Source organism: Cucurbitaria berberidis (genome assembly GCF_010015615.1).
Source record: "Cucurbitaria berberidis CBS 394.84 unplaced genomic scaffold K460scaffold_2, whole genome shotgun sequence".
Taxonomy (NCBI): Eukaryota; Fungi; Ascomycota; class Dothideomycetes; order Pleosporales; family Cucurbitariaceae; genus Cucurbitaria; species Cucurbitaria berberidis.
The window spans coordinates 363818-383385 of NW_024468936.1; the positions used below are offsets into that span (position 1 = coordinate 363818).

Below are 19568 nucleotides of genomic sequence, written 5' to 3' on the forward strand. Positions count from 1 at the left end.
AGAAGAGGGTGGATAGCGTGTGTTGTAATGCTTAGTAGCGAGAGCACGCAGATATTGATTCATGCAAGTGAAAGTATTAAACCAAAGTCGGGGGTATCTATTAATATAACAGTAGTGGTATTGCCTCACTCCTTATTTGCCATCAGCCTCTCAAAGCTGCAACTCATCATCTCGAGAACTGTACCCCATGGATCTTTCACGTACGCGACTTTGATAATGCTTCCATCGACCTCTTTCCCTACTTCCACCGTCTCGCCCACTTGTGTCCCACCCTTCTCAAGCACTCGTTTCATGGCCTCATCAACATCCGGCGTCGTGAAGCATATATGAAAAACGCCTGCTCTAGTATACTCAAAGTGCGACGAGGATGCGACAGGCTGGTGAGGCGGATCGATAAATTCGAAAATCTCCAAGCCAACATTGTTACCCGTGGACAGGTAGGCAATTTTGACCTTTTGGAGAGTGTTGCCGTAAAGACGGAATATGGGCGCGTCTGCATTTGCGCTCCGGTTGATCAATTTGTCGCTTCTGAGCGTTAAATATCAGTATATTGATTCTCGAGAAAGAAAAAATAACCCTGCACCAGGCGAGACCACACTCAGCTTGTCACATGCGTTTTGCGTACCTGATCTTCTTGAACCCAAAGACGTAGGCGTACCACTCCACTGCGCTGTCACAGTCCGGGACGGAGATTGCGATGTGATTGACGACGTGGCTGTGAATCTAGGACTCAGCGGCGACGTCAATGTTGATCTTTTGGCTGTGGCTGTGATGGGTAGTGTTTTGGAAGTAGGAGCTTTGAGAAAGACGCGAGCAGGCGGAAATTGACTGACTGGAGGCATTGTGATTGACGAATTGCAAGTCAGGATATTTAGATTCAACGATCTCAAGTATATAATTAGCAATTGGTCAATTTTGCGGTTGTACAATGCCTCTCAGGTTTACTGAAGGGGTAAAGCCGGGGAGGCGGCGAGGTTTTATACAGGCTCAGGTTGACTCACTAGGCGGCGCTACTGGGGTGTGACTCTGAGGGATCAGGCTATCCTCTCGTGAGGTCGATCGGATTTCCTCGTGTTCGCCTGCTGGTCTGGACTACTTGCCCGGGTAATTTTCGTAAGCGTGAGCGAACGCAAGGAACGATGCACTTCAGCGGGCGATTGCCGTACCCCAACTTATAGCGTCCGTTACCCCGGGTTGTTTTTCCGTCGTCCGTTGCACCAGACATTAGGAACCGTCGACACCTAACGAGATCTGCTTGATCAGTAAAAGCATGGTCGCGGCGGGTCTGCGGACTTTTAATCTTGTCCACGGGTGCTTGTTCGAAGACGTTTGGATCAATGCGGGGTGTCATGCACTAGTCCGAAGCTAAGCAGGGCAAGGATCGAGCTTCCATGGACATTTACATAGTGTTTTATAGCCGGAAGTCGAATACGATGGTTAAACCACGTATAGGTGTAGATCCTCGACGTCGGTGGCGCTGCAGATAGAATGTGCGTGAAGATGAGATCATTGTCGCTTCTTACATGCCCTGGGCAGCATCAGTATGCTGCAAACCATTCATCTGAACGATTACAGCGGCTTAGAACGCGATTGTGTTTTCGGGTGCAGTGCTGCAGAGTCGCAAGACTTTGACTTGACTATTTGACATATTTTCGTAAACAAAATATATCTGTGACTCTGGTCGCATGCTAAAATTTCATGAAATTGTCTGTCTAGTATACAAGATTATACAAGATCAACCAAATCCTGAATGGGCATGATATAGTACATGTTTAATCGTCAAGTCGCTCGCCCATATCCAAATGGAAAAAGCGAATTGGCTAGCGCCCCGTATCAGCAACCTCCTCCTCAAAGTGCACCTAAGAGAGCCATTTTATCCAACTGATCTCTTCCACATGGACATGGCAGGATTGGCCAACCCTTGCCAAGAATACAAAACGTCTCGGTGAGACTTCCTGCTCCTCTGCTCGTTTTGCAAGATATTCCCATCCATTATAATGCTTTGAGTCTAGACCCTGGGCTTGGCCTTGGGGGTGCCGCTGCGAACGCGCTTGGCCTCGGGACGCTGAAGATGAGAAGCAGGGATCCAGCTCTCGTCGTATGCCTTCGCACCGGACGTCACAGCGGGGCCATCAGCACCAACGACAGCAACCTGGTCGGCGGGGTCGACCTTCTTGGAGCCAGCAGAGGATTTCTTAGCGCGCTCGCCGCCCTTGCCGCGACCCTTCTTCTGGGGAAAGAAGGTGGTGATCCAGGTGTTGTAGATGAAGTAGACGATTCCGCCGAAAGCGCCGAGGAGGACGAGGTAAAGGAAGATGCTGAGTAGTCAGGTCAGTCTAGGTTCATAGGTGGTACATGTAGAACATGTGTGAGGGGAGCTAGTTTGTTTGAGGTTTCGGGCAGGTGCCTACATTTGCGGGTCGAAGAAGCTAGTCGGCGCCTCAACGATGCTGACAGTCTCATTGTAGACGGGGACGGTGTAGAAAGCACCCTTGGCGTCCTTCAAGACGGTAACGAGCTGCAAACGCAGGTTCTGGGGGTGCAGCTCGGTGCTGAAGGTGTAAGGTACCGTCTCCTCCTGGCCCGCGGGAATCTCGATCGAGTAGCGCTGGTTGGTGAGATTACGGACGATCTGGGACTGGCCGCTGACTTCCTGGATGAGCGAGCCGCCGACAATGATTACGCCAATGGGCGTGGGCTCGTCATTGGTGATGGAGAGACGGGCTTCGGTGGCGTGGCCGTTGATGAGCTTTACGCCAAAGATCTCCGACTGCGGGAATGAGACGGAGACGGCAACCTTGAGGTTGGGCGTTTGCGCCTCATTATCAACTGCGACCTGCTCGACCTGCAGCACGAGACAATTAGCGGGTTGATGTCATGCGCCATGATGCATTCGATAGCTCACCTCAATCTTCGCAAAGGCACCGAGGGCGCGCAGGGACAGCAGCAGCAGGGAGGAGAGCTTCCAGGAGACCATGATGAATGCAACAGGGGGGCGAGTGGGATGAATACAGCAGCGGAGAGAGGGATGGGAGAGAAATGGGGTAATTCGAACGTGGCTTCTGGAACTGGCGCGCACTGACGTCCGGGCGCAGCTTCCCATTCCCTTCCCATCTCTGTCTTGGCAGCAGGAGCAGGGGGGCTGCAGCTGCGGCTAGGCGAAGCGAGCGCATTGCCCGATCTGGCCCCAAGCCTCACCAATCAGCAGCCATCAGCCCAAATTCGCACGCGCCCGCGACTACACATCGCATGTCTTACGCCTCCAAGGACGAGACAAAGAGAGTCTTCCTCGCCAACGCAGCAAGTAGGAGCAGCCTCTGCACATGCACGCCAGCTCTGTTTGCTTGAGTTGCGGTGTACACTGCCCTGCAATAAGCGCTTCCCCGGCGGCACCGCGCATTTGTGTCTGGTTCTTGGTGGCACAGTCTGGGGCAGATTGACCGATTTTTCTCTTCACTGCCACTAACAATCGATATATAACTCACCTTCACCCGCAGTTGCCTGGCTCTGGATCGTAGTCGCTAACACACCAACCGTGGAAGGCGCTCTCGGCTGCTCTTCTCAATTTTGCTTTCCCCACACTCTACTTTACTCCACTGTACTTTACTCTACTTTACCCTGCTTTACTCTACTCAGACAAAGCCACCCACCACACTGACTGTCGCTTCGGTCGCTGTAACCTTCACATCATTGACCTCTCAAGCACTGTCGCCGACTTTCCATTTAATAAATCTTTTCGAATCATCGACTAGAATGATGCCATCGCCTTTCCTCAACGGCCTCGGTCACAAGAAGCCAAGTCCACCTGCCAGCCCACGTTCGACCCCCCAGGACTCTGAGCTGGCCACCTTGAACAAACGATATGAGCAGTTCGTCATTTATGATCAAGAGAAGAGCAAGTTTATGGGTGTATGTTCATTATGGGCAGGCCAGTGACGACACGACTGACTCTTCACCTTTAGGAGCTGGTTGCACGCTATGAGTACCTCCATCAGCAGTACCAGATAATGGCTTCCGAACGAGACTGTGAGCGCGAATGGGTCATTTCATGGCAAGAAGAAAAGCAGCGATACGACAAGTGGATCAAGAACATGCAGCTGGCTATGGTAACTTTCGCCCCATTGACGCCCACCCATGCGATTACCGTGATGCCAAGCTGCCCTGGACCTTTTCCTGGCCACTGGTTAGAATTTAGGCACTGAGGGACACCGGCTAACTTGGCCGTTGTAGGCTGATAATCCCTTCGTCATGGTCCTAATTGATGGCGACGGCATGGTTTTTCGGGACGAGTTCCTGCGCGAAGGCGAGCAAGGCGGCCGTCATGCTGCAGCCCAACTTTCTGCTGCTGTACAGAGCTATGTCGAAGCTGAAACCGACATCCCTCTCGGGGCTCGTATAGTATGTCGCATTTACGCCAACGTCCATGGACTAGCCGACGTGCTTGTGCGGGCGGGCGCTATCGAGGACGTTGGTCAGTTTGAAGATTTCGCCCGCGGTTTCACGAGAGGCAAGACCCTGTTTGACTTTATCGACGTCGGTGCAGGTAAAGATCGTGCGGATGAGAAGATTATTGGTAAGTAGAGGGACCCTGCTGGAGCAGGCTGGAGACTTCTCTTCCTGTTACGCAACTGAACTGGTCTGCAAAGGTCTTCAGATATAGCTAATCGTGTTTGCAGAGTCGTTCAAGCTATTTTCCCAGGACTATCATTGCCGCCGGCTTCTATTCGGTTGTTCGCATGATAATGGTTACGCTCGAGCTCTAGAAGAGAATTCTGACAAGACTGAGTTGCTCAACAAGGTAGTCCTCCTGGAAGGCGTACCCTTTGAGAAAGAGCTGGTGCATTTGCCATACAGCACGAAGAGGTTCCCGGGCCTCTTCCGGGATTCCAAGATTGTTGTTTGGGGCAGTGCCTCTGTACCTCATCAGCCAACTACACCTCTAGGCTCGGCATCACCTGGCATGAAGACCTTCAACATGCTATCAGGGCTTCCGACTCGGTTTCCCGCACCTGCGCGATCACCAGGCAATTCGCTCATGGACAGCCCCATCCCAGCCAGGGCATTGATGATGAATCTCCCAAGGACACCGTCATCGTCGACTCTAGCTTCAGATGGCTTTCCAACTTCCAAGCCAGCCCTCGCTGCGACAAACAGCTGGGCAGCCAAGGCAGCAGCTCCAGCTCCCGCGGTTCCAGACTCGCCCCTATACAAGCCCGCCAACCGGGAAGAAGTCATTGCACGCAACCGTACCGGCCAACGCGTTGATCCTCCAAGCAAGGATTACGACAAAGCAGAAGTCGACCGCATCAAGAAAATCAAAATGTGTAATGTCCATTTCCTTCGAAACGAATGCCCCTACGATACGAACTGTACGCATCTCCACCAGTACAAGCCTACCAAAGACGAGGTGTCGACTCTCCGCCTCGTCGCGCGCATGGCCCCTTGCCAGAACGGTAGCGGTTGTGAGGACATCAAGTGTATTTATGGCCACCGATGCCCTGCGCCACCTCACAAGACGCATCATGTTAAGGGTACCAGGTCTTGTATTTTCGGTGAAAGCTGCAAGTTTCCGCCTGAGTTGCATGATATTGATACGACTGTGGTAAAGACTTTGGTAATTCGCTAGCTGGGATACTATGTGATGATGGTACCGGCTGCGCATGGCATGGAGTTATGGTTCAGGAACGGCGCGACATGGATGATACCAGGTAGACTCTTCAATCTCACGGCGGGCTCAGTGTAGCCTCGAAGCCTTTAGGCGCCTTTACATTTGCTAGGCAGGTCTTGCAGACACCTTATGCGTGAATGCCTTGTGAATTCCTCTCACTCCTTCTTCCACTGCTCAAACTCCTCTTCTAAATGCACCTTCAGTGCGGCAAACTTGTTCTTGAAGTTCTTCCCGCACCGCCAGCACTTCATATCCCAATTCGGCCACTTCCCTGGATGAAAGCGTTCGCTCCCCTCATCTAGCGGAAACTCCTCCAACCGCACCAAGAAGGTTGTATTAAAGCTCAAGTAGTGTTTCTTGTGCTTCATCCATGGCGATTGCATCTCCCGGCTGAAGACGTGGATGTGCAGGTGGTTCATGGACGGGTGCGTGTGGACGCCTGCTACGATGTCGGAGAGCCAGTCGCGACCGGGTGGAAGAAGAGCGGCGCGTTCTTTAGGTGGCGGTGGGTCATCGGTGGAAGACATCAAGACCTCCAGAGCCTCCTGGTATGGGGTGTCTGAGACGCTGAGGTGGCCGTACTGCCGACGGAGTTCGGAGGCTGCGAGGACTTTAAGACGGGCCACGCGATTGCAGACTTCGGCGCGGAAGGCTGTGGCTGTTGAGAGGAGTTGGAGGGGGTGCTGGGTGTAGTACTCGGGCTTGCGGGGGATGAGCAGAAGGTGCACGCTGGGAATAATTAGCTTCTCTAGCCCCGTTTCCCATACAGTTTGAAGATACACACCTTGCCTTCGGATACTTATCATTGATTACAACGTAGTCGTCGTCATACTCAACTACCCTGCCCTCAGGGTTCGTCTCTGGCTTTTCAATATACAGTGCCAGACCATTGCGCGGATCCCAGCCTTTCGAGGCATCTTTCGCTTTCTGAAGAGCTCCTGGAGACTGTGAAGTGAATGCCGCAGTAGGCTTCGGTTTCTTCGAGCTAGACATGAGTTCTGTGACTGCCCCGTAAGTTAAGGTCTCGGATTGTGTAGGAGTACAGGGTGGATGGTGGACATACATGCGTTGGGCCTCTTCTGGGACGATGGGTCGGTGGATGTCTGAGGACTATTAGGTGGTTCCTCCCCTGTTATCTCTTCGGCGGTGATTGCATCGTGGGTTTGCTCCTCGGGAGAGCTTGTGTTGCTTGTGGAAGCCATTTTTGAAATCCCAGGCTTTCCGTTTGCTACTTTGCCTTGAAAGTGGTTCGAGATGAAGACAAACCCGCTAACTCTGCCCTAGACGCGGTTTGACGCGTCATGCTCGAGTGTGTAGTCGTGATCAGACAAGAGTGGTGGGACACGAACTAATGGTCCATGCTCGCGTCCTCCGCATTCCCGCGTCTCGCCTGTGACGCTGCCAAGCAACTATTTTTCGGAATTTCGGACTGTTTGCAGGCACCACTTTCGAGTGAATAGAGTCCAGCGATGGCTACAACACATGTCACTCCTTCTCTCCGTGCAGCTGGAAACACTGTGCACCGGTGGACCACCAAACCTGACGGCTGAGCCCTTCTATTAGCGAGACCGCCCTTTCGCACCCACAATCGATTACGCTTTCTCTGTATAGCACTCCCGAACCCAGCCAGCAGTCTTTCTTTATGGAGATCCTAGAGCTCGGAACCCTGTCATCGATTTTCAGTCACGATGCCCAAGAACGCTCACCCGCCCCGCGGTAAATCCGCCGCAAAGAAGCCTGTTCCCCCAGAAGAAGACACCAGCTTCATAGTCTTCGGTGATGGCAAGCCCAAAAGGAAGAAGAAAGAAGAAGATTCAACTGGCGGGGATACGGCTCAGAATGATAGTAAAGGCAAGGGGAAGTCCTCAGCAGGACTGCCTGAAGAGGGGCCAAAAAAGCCAGACACTAGGACCCTGATTGCAGGTGCTTCTTGGACTGGCAAGTTGCCCGTCAACTTGCTTTCGGAACATTTCCAGAAGCAGCACTGGGGCAAGCCCGATTATCGCATTGTAAGCACCCGTTCTCGCTACTATGAGACAATCTAACTCTTCGTCTACAGCGCAAGGATGGCGACCAGCACTTTGCTTACGCTGTGGTACTGTCCAAGCTGAACCAGAAGACGCGAGAAACGACAACCTTACCACCGATCAAGATCCCATCGGAGCTCGAAGATAAAGCACACCAGCCCACAGCTGTAGAGGCCCGCAATTTCGCAGCCGCCTACATACTGTTTCGGGTCGCTAGCGCAAAGAATCTGCACATGATGCTGCCTCCAACATATAAGGATCTCTGGAAAGGAGAGTTTACAGATCTCAAGAAGCGAGACGAGGCTGAAGGCAAAGGATGGATGTACGAGGCAGACCCTTTCTTCGGGTTCGCAGAGCGCGAAAAGGCCCGGGAGGCAGCGGCTAAGGCACGCGAAAAGAGGCAAAAACAGCACGAAGAGGCACAGAAAGCGCACAATCTCCAGCCAGGGGCAGCCATGCCGAGCTCCAAAGGTCCAGCTCCTAGTAGGAATCTGCTGAAAGGGTGGGAACGTGTACCCAAGATTGAACTAGGAAAACGAACGCGAAAAGAGGCTGAACGCCTCATCCGGCGAGACGCAATCTGGAATCCACACGCCATTCAGGTCAATTCAAACGTCAAGTCCAAACTCACAGATGAGATTGCTGAGCTTGGCTTCCGGAGAAGCCATGTTGAGGAAGCTGCCGACCTATGCAAGGATCGTGAGGAAATCATCGAGTGGCTCCTCATCCACGTCCCCGAGGACGACTTGCCATCATGGAGTTTACCGGAGGGATACGTTGCCGGTATCAGTATGGCTAGCTCTAACCTCAAGCGCGAAGGCGCTGTATTGCGCCTTGCCACCGCGGGATATTCTGCAGATCTCTGCGAAGAAGCGTACGACAGCCAAGGCGGTGATGAGAGGAAAGCAGCAGCGCTGCTACAGTCTCGCCTACTCCGACCGAACGAGGATGAGAAAGATATTGCCCAAGAGCTGGCAGACCTCGCGATTGCTCATGCACCGGCTGAGCCGTCGGAAGACGATCCTTGGGAGGTTGAGATGTCTTCGCTGGAAGCAATATACGACAAGCTCTTTTCCCGGCCATCGCCAGCCATGTGTCGCATTGAACTTGACGTGAAGCAGCAGGGCAAACGCCTCATTCTGCAGGTTAGAAAACCCTTTGGCCTATACCCAGCCGTCGTACCGATCATCACCTTCGAGGCGCCAATCCCTGCGTACATCCGACTCAGCATAATTAGGCAGGCATTGCTACATGCTGAAGCTAACTACATCGGAATGCCAATGGTGTACGATATTGTAGACTGGTTACAACAGAATGCTGGCGAGATCTTCAAGAACCCAGGAAAATTGAGCGATGTATCATCCGGTCTTGCTGCAGCAGATCACTCTATCAGCCAGCAGAGTCAGCGGAGGACGGGTAAAGGCAGATTTCGGAAGCCGATAGACTGGAAGCTAGCAACTCCAGCGAGTCAGAAAGTGTTAACTGACTGGCAAGCTAAGCAGGGTAGCCCGGCTCAGCTGAAGATGATGAATGTTCGACAGTCACTTCCAGCATGGCGATTGAGAGACGAGATAGTTTGGACAGTTAACAACAGCCAAGTGACTATCATATCGGGTGAGACAGGTTCCGGGAAATCTACCCAGTCTGTACAATTTGTCCTCGATGATCTCATCCAACGACAGCTTGGTGCTGTCGCGAACATCATCTGCACGCAGCCACGTAGGATCTCTGCCCTCGGTCTCGCTGATCGTGTGGCTGACGAGCGCTGCTCTCGGGTTGGCGAAGAGATTGGTTACACCATCCGAGGCGAGTCGAAGCAAAAGCCTGGCGTGACTAAGATCACTTTTGTCACAACCGGTGTTCTTCTTCGACGGCTGCAGACATCTGGTGGTAACGCAGATGATGTTGTTGCCGCCCTCGCCGATGTCAGCCACGTTGTCGTCGATGAAGTTCACGAGCGCAGTTTGGACACTGACTTCTTACTTGTGTTGCTTCGCCAAATTCTCCGTACGCGAAAAGACCTGAAAGTCATCTTGATGAGTGCCACTTTGGACGCCGACGTCTTCGAGGCATATTTCAGGGATGTGGGACCGGTAGGCCGCGTCGAAATCGAAGGTCGAACCCATCCCGTCACGGACTACTATGTTGACGACGTGGTGCACTTCACCAACTTCAAGGGTAATGCAATAGGCGATGATGAGGACGCGGGAGAGAAGTCGTTTTCCGCAAACCTCCGAAGTATTGGCTTTGGTATCAACTATGATCTTATTGCAGAGACAGTCCGTCATATTGACCGCCAGCTTGGATCCAAGGATGGGGGCATTCTGATCTTCCTCCCTGGTACCATGGAGATCGATCGCACGCTTCAAGCGCTCAACCAATTCGCCAACCTTCATGCTTTGCCGCTTCATGCATCGCTTCTACCGGCTGAGCAGAAGCGCGTCTTTCCCCTGCCACCCGCCGGCAAACGCAAAGTTATTGCGGCTACTAACGTCGCGGAAACATCTATCACGATCGAGGATATCGTGGCAGTGATCGATACGGGTCGGGTCAAAGAGACAAGCTACGACCCGCAAAATAACATGGTTCGTCTAGCCGAAACTTGGGCTTCAAGAGCGGCTTGCAAGCAGCGGCGTGGCCGTGCTGGTCGTGTCCGGCCTGGAGACTGCTATAAGCTTTACACGCGTAACGCCGAAGCTAAGATGATGGAACGACCCGATCCGGAAATCAGGCGGGTTCCACTGGAGCAGATGTGCTTGTCCATAAAGGCGATGGGCGTGCAAGATGTGTCCGGCTTTCTTGCTTCGGCACTTACACCTCCAGAAAGCACAGCTGTCGAAGGTGCTATCAGGCAGCTATCGCAAATGGGAGCAATTACCGACAATGAGCTTACTGCTCTCGGTCGCCACATGTCCATGATTCCTGCTGATCTACGATTGGGCAAGTTGCTTGTTTATGGGGCGACGTTCGGATGCCTTGAGGCCGCATTGACCATCGCTTCGGTGTTGACCGCTCGTAGCCCTTTCATATCGCCAAGAGAGCGAGACCCAGGGACAAGGGATGAGTTCAATCGCATTCGCGCATCGTTCTCGAACAATCAAGGAGACCTACTCGTTGATCTTCGAGCATACGAGCAATGGTCTGCCTTGCGTAGCAAGGGACTGTCAACCCGCGACCTTCGGTTCTGGTGTCAGGACAATCGCTTGTCGCCCCAAACCATGTTCGACATCGCCTCGAATCGGGCACAGTACCTTTCCTCTCTCAAAGAAATCTCGTTCATCCCTACCACTTACTCCTCTGCCAACCCGTCGTCATACGGAATTTACAATAAGCATAACACCAATGACGCCCTGATCCGCGCCCTCATTGCGGCTTCTTTTAACCCGCAGATTGCACGCATTCAGCTCCCCGACAAGAAATTTGCTGCTGGTATCGCCGGCGCTGTGGAACTCGATCCCGAAGCCAGAGAGATCAAATATTTCAATCACGAAAATGGGCGTGTCTTTGTACACCCATCATCCACACTCTTCTCCTCGCAAACATTTCCCTCGAATGCCACTTTCATAGCGTACTTCAACAAGATGGCCACGTCAAAGATCTTCATACGAGATATCACACCGTTTAATGCGTACAGTTTGCTCATGTTTGCTGGGCAGATACAAGTCGATACGTTAGGAAGGGGTTTGGTGATCGATGAGTGGATACGGCTGAGGGGCTGGGCGAGGATTGGAGTTCTAGTAAGCCGGCTGAGGGGTATGCTGGATAGTGTCTTAGACGGAATGGTAAGGGAGCCGGGGAAGGGGGTGAGCGAGAGGGAGAGCGAGGTCATCGATGTTGTTAGGCGATTGGTGGAAAGGGATGGGTTGGACGCTTAGACGTAGAATAGAGATAGACAGTCACCACGATATGGAATCATCACCGTGAAGGTAGATGAGTGTGCTAGGCAGTGGGTATAGTGCTCTCTTTTACATCTTCTATCTCTTTTTTTTCTCTATTCTAAGTTTTCTCCTATATTCTCCAATCGCAGCTCTATCTCACTCAAATCTTCTTACTTGGTTCTCTTCTTACATCCAGTCTCTTTGAGAAGCCGTAGGAACACCAGGACATCATTCACTCCTCGATGCTCCGGCACTTGCTGAATCCTGTAGCTACTACCCGCGCCTTTGGACTCATACAGAGCGGTGGAAAGACCCAATGGCTAGAGAGTGTACTGCTGTAGTCACCTGGATCTATAAAGCACGAAGCAACCAAGTAACAGGAAGGTATCCATTAGCTCTCGTTCACCTATCATGGTAAGTGGAATGCCCACACACACAACAGCTACGCATGGCTCACATCTGCATCGCAAGACTACCTTGGCCACGCCGGAGAAGCGCTGCGGCATTACGCACAGAGCTGCGAGCGTGAAATGCGCGCCTTCACCTTGCCTTCACCTCGCCTTCACCTCGCACGCCAGCAAACGGCTGCCTTGCCCCACGGGCCACCCGCCCACCACCACACCGATGACAACAATGAGGATATATAGATTGACAATTCGTGCTCTCCCATCAAACGAGCCAGAATAGCTCAGTGGCGCTGAAAGCGCTCGGTTGGCGGTGTTCCCGCCAAATGGATCCCGAGTTAACGCTTTCAAACCGTGCTGACCTATTCGCTCGTTCGAAACCCAACTCGAACAGAGTTGCAGTAACGGAAAACTGAGATTCCGGGAGCGGCATCGCTCGGTTTACACGTCGCCTTCTATACCACCCAACAAGGGTGGTGTAGAGGGTGCTTTTTTGCTTTTTTTCTAGTTTCCTTCTTTTTGCTTTCTGTGTGCTAGGCTGGGCAGACGGTGAGAGCTTACTGCTAGGGCAAGGTTATTTTGCTTATAATTATTATAGAAGGTAGGGGGTGTGTACATGCACTCTTATTTAGCACTCTAAGGTGAGCTAACGTTTCTATTAATGCGCAAGTAATACGCACTTAGAGCCTCGCAACTAAGTAAGAATGTATATAAAGAGATTTAAGAAATATAGATACTAAGGGGGGTTATAGATATTGTAATTCTACTAACTTAGACTTGCTATTGCTAGTCTGTAGAGGCGGCTTTAAGTGCAGAGACATTTGTAATTATAGTATAGCTAGAGGCTACCTAGACAAACCGAAGGCTTGCAAGCCTATCGACTAGATAATTAGGAGCGTAATAACTAATGTTTCTCAGGTAGTTCCTGGGTTCACGAAAGCAGACATGCGCGCGTACTCGAAGACAGCTAGGAAGTAAAGAGAAGGACAGCTGCAGAGATTATCAAGATATCGAAATTGCAATTAGACGGCTACCTCAGCATAGGAAGTTGGGCCAGTTCTATATACCGGGTACCTACAGGGAGGTTGTTAATACAAGCAAGCACGGCGAGACGCGCAGCGATATCATGAAATTGATTAGATTGACAAGTTATAGTACAGTGCTGGCAGCAGCTTGGGCATCCGGTGCAGCATCGGGTCCTTCATTTACGGCCCCTTGTGCGGGCTTTGTACCCACCTTTTCGTCGTCCTCATCGTCCAATCCTAGCTTTTTCAGATCAATTGCTAGTGGATCGCTTTCTTTCGTACTCTCGGTGGGCCCTTCATATCCTGGTGGTGGTAAGGCCCAGTCGGGCAAGCCAGTCTCATAGTCCCATTTGCCCTCCTCACAGCGGTACCTCCGCGCATGTAAATAGATGCCCAGCTCATGTGCTCCGGGGTCACTGTACAGCGGTGTATCACATATCTTGCAGTTCTCGCCTGTCATACGTTCTGCCTTCTTTTTTTCGTAGGCATCGACCATCTCATCGTGGTAGGCGACAGCATCAGCGACTTCTTCCTTACCCATACGCGAAAGGCGTGACATGATATCCTCGTCATTCTCAGATTCGAACTGGCCACGGCCGAGGGAGGGCCCAAAGACGCGTTGGTTGGCGTAGATGGGATCATTTGCAATTGGGTGGCCAAGAAATTGGAGGTGAACGCGAAGTTGGTGGGTGCGGCCTGTGACGGGAAAGCAGCGGACAATGGAGTAACCGCGAAGTTTCTTCCAGGGCTGGCCTTGAGGGTCTGTCTCACTGTCCGGCCCTTGCGATCCTCTATCAGGATCTTTCGGTGGGTAATAAGCGAGTCGCTTGAAGACTGTCAATGCCTCCTTTCCATTTGCGCGCACGCGATTGAGGCCCAGCTTGGGACTGATCTGGAGGATGGGCTTCTCGCAGACGACTTCGCCTTCGGGAAACTCGCCCACGACTCGAGTGACATATTCTTTCTTGACTGTCCTTTGTCGTATTTGGGCGCTCATGTCTTCTGCTGCCCGCTTGTGTTTGCCAATGAACATGATGCCACTTGTGAGCCTATCCAGCCGATTGCATGGCAGCGGGTTCCAGCCATAGCCTCGGTCTGCCCTCATGATCTCGATGATGGAGTTGAAGTTGTAGCGTCCAGCAGGGTGCACAGGCATGCCAGCGGGCTTGTCTATGACAATGAGGTCGTCATCTTCGTGGACGATACCGATCGATTTGGCCGTGCATGGGGGCTCGTGTCGATGGAGCGTATGTGAGATGACATCGCCATTCTTGACAATCGTCTTTGTGCTCGGCACTGGCTGTCCGTTGACCACGACGCGTCCCTCGACTATGGCCTGCTCATAGTACTCTGTAGGTCGGTCGCGAAATTCGCTAGCAAATATGTCCAAGATCTCTCTTCCCCGCCATCTTTGCTTGCAAAAGGTATTGTAGGTGTAGTGGTACGGTGTCACCTTGCGTAAGCCATCCTCAAGGTAGTATGGCGGCGGCCAAGGGTCGCAGGGCGTGATGACAACTGGTGGGGGATCTTTCCAGGGAAACTTGTCGTCTGGCAGAGGTGGGTACTTGTCGCGCGGGGGGGAAGGCACTAGGGCCATCGAGGGTGAGCCCGTCGGCGTCTTCGGGATGGGTAGGCGCCCTTTGGAGGCGAGGTAGGCGAGGATGCGCGGAGAGGGCGCCAGAACTGCGGGGAGAGGAGGTTTGTGCGTGAGGAAAGAAAAGACTTGGACAGGAAACTACCCCACGAGCCGAGGCATGTCGGAGTTTGGGGGAGCTTTAGCCGCGATGATGCCCCCGACGCGTCCTCACGGCTCCCAGAATTGACTGCTGCCATTGTTTGCCGGCGATACATACTGCAGCATCATGGCTTTGGAGGCATTGAAAGCCCGTCGTCGCAGCGACTACCCGTTCCAGCTCGAGTACAGGACGAGATGGTACGTCTGCTTGGCCCCCGCCACACGCTGCGTCCAAGGACTGACCGGGCCACCACCAGGAGTGACAACGACATGTACCACCACCTAAACAACAGTGTCTATTACTACCTGTACGCCCTCACATTTGACTTGTTGCGCGAGCACCTGCTTATTCTCGGGCAGCTTTGACTCCGTGGTCAACACGTTCCTCATCCAGCACTGCTCGCTCCACCCACCCACCTCGTCGACAATTGGCCTTGTCGTACACTCGCACTGTGACTACCTTGGGCCCATCGAGTTCCCGGCACTTGTAGACCTCGCCCTGCGCGTCAACAAGCTGGGCAAGAGCTCCGTCACCTACGAGATTGGCGTCTTCGAGCGAGGCCAAGACGATGTCAAGGCAGTTGGAGAGTTCATCCATGTCTTTGTTGACCGCGAGACTCGGCGACCTCACGAAGCCGGCATGGGCGAGCAGCTGAAGAGGGGATTAGAAGAGCTTCTGCCGCACAAGGCGAGGTTATGACATGTGTCAATACCCAGACAAGCATTAGGAACTCGCCAGTTACCATGCATGGTGCTTCATAGCATGAGAAGCCACCATGGACACACAAGTACATACTGAGTAGGATCCTCGACTGGGCATCTCATTTGCATAATCTCTCCATCACAAGCATCACCAGGCGTGGTACTGCCAAGGCTTTCGACTCTGCCATCCTACCTGGGCTATAACGTACTTCACTAAGACTACCAAGCCTCCAAAAGGAGTCTATATTCCCGTGGAATAAGAGCTAATTGCACGTCCAAGGAAGTGGAAACGCAAGTCTGGAGAGATCATTGATGCGCTACCTACGGCTACGAACGTCCAGAAAGAAACGAGAGAAATGCCGTTGTTTGCATCGACGCTGGAATGATTATTTAATACCCAAGGCAGGCATGCTTGATCATCGTGGGATGCGGAGTTCATAGCGCTACTCACAATGACGATGGTCGTGCTCGACGATGTTAGTAAGGAGGACCATGCTTATTATGAAAGTCGTGAGGAGCTTATTTTAACGCCAGCGTACCGTAGACGAACGCCATCATTCAGCATGCTTTCGTAATCGAAAAGCCTACAGTCACGTGGAAATGAAGCCGAATAAACCTTGTGACGGGAGTACGCTTTGCACTTCCCCGGGCCAACACCCCGCTTGCTTCCCCGCAATTCGCGGTTATCATAGCGGTTGTCTAACAGGCGTGCGCTCATTGGATGTCAGGCTCGTACGAGCTTTGTGAAGGATCAGGACAATCTCCAGGGAATTGTTAACCGCAGCTCGGCAGCTCGGGATGCCGGGCAGCTAGGACATCTCAAGATTCACTTTCGCTATATTACATGCACCGTAATACTTTCAAGTATAAAGCTTTCTAGGTCTTCCCCTTTGCTCTTCGTTTGGCCGACATGGCCCCGTTGAATTCGGACAACTCACCTTTTGCTAGCCTGGGGTTCAGTGCGACCGTAGCAGTGGTGTTTGGGATCGTTGTGAGTATCTGCTCGGATGGGATAGAATTAAAATACTGATATCCTATAGTCATTCGCATACTTCTTTGCAATTGCGATATATCGATTATACTTTCATCCTTTGGCGAAATATCCAGGTCCAATCTTTGCACGCATCAGTCCGGTAAAGCCCAAAAACAATCAATACTTGAAGTTATTTCACAAGTACTTCACTAACAAACTATATAGATACCGGCAGTTTGGGCTCTACTCCAAGGCCGCCTTCCGTTCTGGCAGAAAGCATGTCACGATAAGTACGGCCCAATGGTGCGCATAGCGCCCAATGAGATGAGCTTTGATGAAGAAGCAGCGTGGAAAGACATCTATGGTTCGAGGCCGGGCCACAAGAACTTCCACAAAGATCCTATCCATGTTGGATCAATAGCTGCAGTCCACGGAGTATCGACCATCACCATGGCGAACGATGTCGATCACGCTCGCCAACGAAGAGCGCTTTCGCATGCTTTTTCTACGAAAGCGCTACTGGAGCAGGAGTACATCGTCCTGAACTATGTCAACCACTTCTCGGAAAAGATGAAGAGCTTTGCGGGAGGCGATGGGATTGTCGACGTAGCAGACTGGTTTGCATATACGACATTTGACGTGATTGGCGACATGGCATTAGGGGAGCCCTTCGGATGCCTGCAAAGCGGTCAGTGCGCAGTTCGCCGCACATATAGGCATGAAATACTGACTATTGGTAGATGACTTCCGCTTCTGGGTCCCCTTGATTAGTGAATCCATCAAAGCTGGCGCTCTAGAGCAAGCAACACGGAGAATGGCCACTACAGGTGCTCCCCTTCAACAGTTTCTCCAATGGTGCATCCCAGGCAACATCGCCCAAACACGCCTTAATCATCTCAACTACAGCCGCGAAAAGATCCTCAAACGCATGGAGCAGAAAAACAGCGAACATCGCGATTTCCTGTACTACGTTATGAAGCAACAAGATAAAGGCGATCTCAACAAGAACGAAGTAATCGTCAACGGGGCCCTCTTCATCATCGCCGGTACAGAGACAACAGCAGGCTTTCTTACCGGCCTGTTCAACCTACTTACTCGCCCAGAGAACAAAGACATTCTGGATAGGCTGACCAAGGAGATACGCGATAACTTCAAGTCTGACGCAAGCCTCAACTTCCAAGACCTGGCCGCGCTTCCCTACTTTTCTGCAGTCATCGATGAAGGCCTCCGCATGTTCCCCTCGGCACCCATAGGCTTTACTCGCACTGTCCCCCAAGGTGGCGACACGGTGGTTGGTGAATATCTACCCGGTGGCACTACAGTCAGTGTGTGCATGTGGGCGGCGACCAAATCTGAGCGTAATTTTGCCGACCCCTACGTTTTCCGCCCAGAACGCTGGCTCGATCGCGAAAACGCGACAGATAAGCTTGGAGCGAGTAATGCGTTTAGTTTAGGTCCGAGAGGCTGTATCGGCAAACATCTTAGTTATATGGAGATGCGGCTCATCATCGGGAAGCTGTTATGGCATCATGATGTCAGTATGCTTGAGTGTGAAGATAACAAGGTGTGGGATCCGAAACGAGATTATGAGAACATGAAGGTGTATACGAATTGGATTAAGCCTGGATTGAAGTTGAAGTTGACACCGAGAAAGGACTAAAGGATACAGGTTAGATTTTTCATGGGCGAACGGCGGTATGATATACTACCCTGGCGCCACGCGAAGAGAGGGGCCATGGTCAGTGCCGTATACCAATGTTTGATGAAGCTAACCTCTAGGGAACCCCACTACTACTTTGACAATATAGAATAGATGATTATATAGTATGACAACCTTCCGTGATTGTTTTAGCGTGTTGCACTCCTTTAGAATGCTGGAAGTTAGCTGGTAGCTGCATTAGTCACGTATACTTGCTACATCTGATTATACAATGCCCTAAACCAAAGTTGTAATGTGAAGACTAACTGGGCACGCTATCAGCAGGAGTAGCGGGGTAATTCTCGATCCGTCTCCGGTAGCATTTCTCCACAGACGGTTACACATATCCGTATCCTTATTCGCTTCCGCGACTCCGTCGGATCAACTCCTTTGTTAGCGGGTATCGTAGGAACCCCAAGTCGCAATACATCCTCCACATCACTTTTCAAACTGCATTGCGAGCTGTACTTTCCGATCACATTACACTCATCTCCAATTCTCGTCATAGTTTGGAGGCATGTCTGAAACCATCAAAGGGCCAGGTATCTTATGGGTGCAGTCCAGGATTGCTCAGTCCGCAAGAGATAGCTTCACGGAGCCAAATTTCCTTCACTGGTACGACGAAGAACACATCGCTGAAGTTATCTCAACGAGTGGCATTAAGAATGCCTTTCGCTACGTAGACATGAACAAAACATCACCGTGCGGCGACTCAGCCAATTCAAAGCCATTCCTGGCATTTTATCCAATGTCCGACCTGGCATTTACGCTAGGCGACGAGTTCAGGAATATTGCGGTCAAGAGCGACAAGCTCCCTGGCAGTGGTGTCATTTATGATCTGGCGGACTTGGATGTCAGCTATCTTGGGTTTATCGGGGCCACGACTAGAGAAAGGGTGGAAGAACGAACACAGTACATACTGACTTCAGGAATCAAGCCCGAGAAAGAGCTACCTACCAGAGATATCAACGCCTTCTACGATCGACAAACTGCTCAGGTATCGCAAGGCAAGGGATACATACGTTCTCTACGCTTCCGGCTCCTTTACGCACGTACAAACGCTCAATCCCGGGCTCTGAAGGGTCTTCCAACAACCGACGAACCGAATCCTGATCCACCAACCTGGCTATCTATCCATGAATTCTCAACGATTCCGGATAAGAGTGTTGCTGAAGCATTGGCAAAGGATCCGGGAGATGCAGAGACGGGGGGTAAGCAGCGTGTCACGCAGAACGAAGTGCATGTATGGAAGTTGGAACGTGTGCATGGAGAGGGAATTTTCTTTGAGTAGGGTCTGGAGGTGAATCTCGTTCAACGACCATACGGGATGTCGGCATTTGCTACCCCATTTCTTCAAGCCACATACACCCCCATAACTTCTCGTCACACAGATCTAGCATCCTGTCCCTCGAGCCAATGTCGCATATTATCATCGCTCCTGCAATACCTAGATCTCC

General features: G+C 51.9%; 9 protein-coding genes across 9 annotated transcripts; 5 read left to right on the plus strand and 4 right to left on the minus strand.

Moving 5' to 3' along the window:
* Window positions 1-125: 125 nt before the first annotated feature.
* Window positions 126-842, minus strand: K460DRAFT_352192 (Glyoxalase/Bleomycin resistance protein/Dihydroxybiphenyl dioxygenase; the record flags this gene model as incomplete). Its single annotated transcript, XM_040931626.1, has 3 exons — window positions 126-528; window positions 626-723; window positions 834-842. The coding sequence occupies 3 exons, from the start codon at window positions 840-842 to the stop codon at window positions 126-128; spliced, it is 510 nt and encodes a 169-aa protein (XP_040789564.1).
* Window positions 843-1822: 980 nt separating this feature from the next.
* On the minus strand, window positions 1823-3055 carry K460DRAFT_363115 (uncharacterized protein). The gene is made up of 3 exons (XM_040932761.1): window positions 2906-3055; window positions 2412-2845; window positions 1823-2318 (listed from the first exon to the last, which is right to left on the minus strand). Exons 1-3 carry the CDS (start codon window positions 2975-2977, stop codon window positions 2009-2011), a joined length of 816 nt encoding a protein of 271 aa, XP_040789565.1. The 5' UTR covers window positions 2978-3055; the 3' UTR covers window positions 1823-2008.
* Window positions 3056-3610: 555 nt separating this feature from the next.
* Window positions 3611-5725, plus strand: K460DRAFT_51679 (uncharacterized protein). Its single transcript, XM_040938481.1, has 4 exons — window positions 3611-3909; window positions 3963-4106; window positions 4231-4573; window positions 4677-5725. The coding sequence occupies exons 1-4, from the start codon at window positions 3754-3756 to the stop codon at window positions 5624-5626; spliced, it is 1593 nt and encodes a 530-aa protein (XP_040789566.1). The 5' UTR covers window positions 3611-3753; the 3' UTR covers window positions 5627-5725.
* Window positions 5726-5823: 98 nt separating this feature from the next.
* K460DRAFT_275293 (HIT-like protein) lies at window positions 5824-6870 on the minus strand (the record flags this gene model as incomplete). The annotated part of the gene is made up of 3 exons (XM_040928030.1): window positions 5824-6397; window positions 6453-6672; window positions 6732-6870. 3 exons carry the CDS (start codon window positions 6868-6870, stop codon window positions 5824-5826), a joined length of 933 nt encoding a protein of 310 aa, XP_040789567.1.
* A 226-nt stretch (window positions 6871-7096) lies between these two features.
* Window positions 7097-12059, plus strand: K460DRAFT_413818 (DEAD/DEAH box helicase-like protein). Its single transcript, XM_040937629.1, has 3 exons — window positions 7097-7677; window positions 7728-11987; window positions 12045-12059. Exons 1-2 carry the CDS (start codon window positions 7357-7359, stop codon window positions 11568-11570), a joined length of 4164 nt encoding a protein of 1387 aa, XP_040789568.1. The 5' UTR covers window positions 7097-7356; the 3' UTR covers window positions 11571-11987; window positions 12045-12059.
* An 870-nt stretch (window positions 12060-12929) lies between these two features.
* On the minus strand, window positions 12930-14642 carry K460DRAFT_363122 (DRAP deaminase). Its single transcript, XM_040932762.1, has one exon. The coding sequence runs from the start codon at window positions 14597-14599 to the stop codon at window positions 13127-13129; it is 1473 nt and encodes a 490-aa protein (XP_040789569.1). The 5' UTR covers window positions 14600-14642; the 3' UTR covers window positions 12930-13126.
* A 222-nt stretch (window positions 14643-14864) lies between these two features.
* K460DRAFT_402374 (Thioesterase/thiol ester dehydrase-isomerase) lies at window positions 14865-15437 on the plus strand (the record flags this gene model as incomplete). Its single annotated transcript, XM_040936522.1, has 3 exons — window positions 14865-14935; window positions 14995-15045; window positions 15098-15437. 3 exons carry the CDS (start codon window positions 14865-14867, stop codon window positions 15435-15437), a joined length of 462 nt encoding a protein of 153 aa, XP_040789570.1.
* A 912-nt stretch (window positions 15438-16349) lies between these two features.
* Window positions 16350-18072, plus strand: K460DRAFT_352199 (cytochrome P450; the record flags this gene model as incomplete). Its single annotated transcript, XM_040931627.1, has 4 exons — window positions 16350-16430; window positions 16480-16572; window positions 16638-17100; window positions 17153-18072. 4 exons carry the CDS (start codon window positions 16350-16352, stop codon window positions 18070-18072), a joined length of 1557 nt encoding a protein of 518 aa, XP_040789571.1.
* A 556-nt stretch (window positions 18073-18628) lies between these two features.
* Window positions 18629-19402, plus strand: K460DRAFT_277480 (uncharacterized protein; the record flags this gene model as incomplete). Its single annotated transcript, XM_040928182.1, has 1 exon — window positions 18629-19402. One exon carries the CDS (start codon window positions 18629-18631, stop codon window positions 19400-19402), a length of 774 nt encoding a protein of 257 aa, XP_040789572.1.
* Window positions 19403-19568: the final 166 nt, after the last annotated feature.

Bases quoted from the DNA above. Each gene is read 5' to 3' on its own strand.
- K460DRAFT_363115 (XM_040932761.1), bottom strand. From the start codon at position 2,977: ATGGTCTCCTGGAAGCTCTCCTCCCTGCTGCTGCTGTCCCTGCGCGCC. The intron at 2,846-2,905 runs GTGAGCTATCGA...CTCGTGCTGCAG, and splicing joins GTGCCTTTGCGAAGATTGAG to GTCGAGCAGGTCGCAGTTGA. The intron at 2,319-2,411 runs GTAGGCACCTGC...CTGACTACTCAG, and splicing joins AGCTTCTTCGACCCGCAAAT to CATCTTCCTTTACCTCGTCC.
- K460DRAFT_51679 (XM_040938481.1), top strand. From the start codon at position 3,754: ATGATGCCATCGCCTTTCCTCAACGGCCTCGGTCACAAGAAGCCAAGT. The intron at 3,910-3,962 runs GTATGTTCATTA...CTTCACCTTTAG, and splicing joins AGAAGAGCAAGTTTATGGGT to GAGCTGGTTGCACGCTATGA. The intron at 4,574-4,676 runs GTAAGTAGAGGG...TCGTGTTTGCAG, and splicing joins TGCGGATGAGAAGATTATTG to AGTCGTTCAAGCTATTTTCC.
- K460DRAFT_413818 (XM_040937629.1), top strand. From the start codon at position 7,357: ATGCCCAAGAACGCTCACCCGCCCCGCGGTAAATCCGCCGCAAAGAAG. The intron at 7,678-7,727 runs GTAAGCACCCGT...CTTCGTCTACAG, and splicing joins GCAAGCCCGATTATCGCATT to CGCAAGGATGGCGACCAGCA.
- K460DRAFT_363122 (XM_040932762.1), bottom strand. From the start codon at position 14,599: ATGGCCCTAGTGCCTTCCCCCCCGCGCGACAAGTACCCACCTCTGCCA.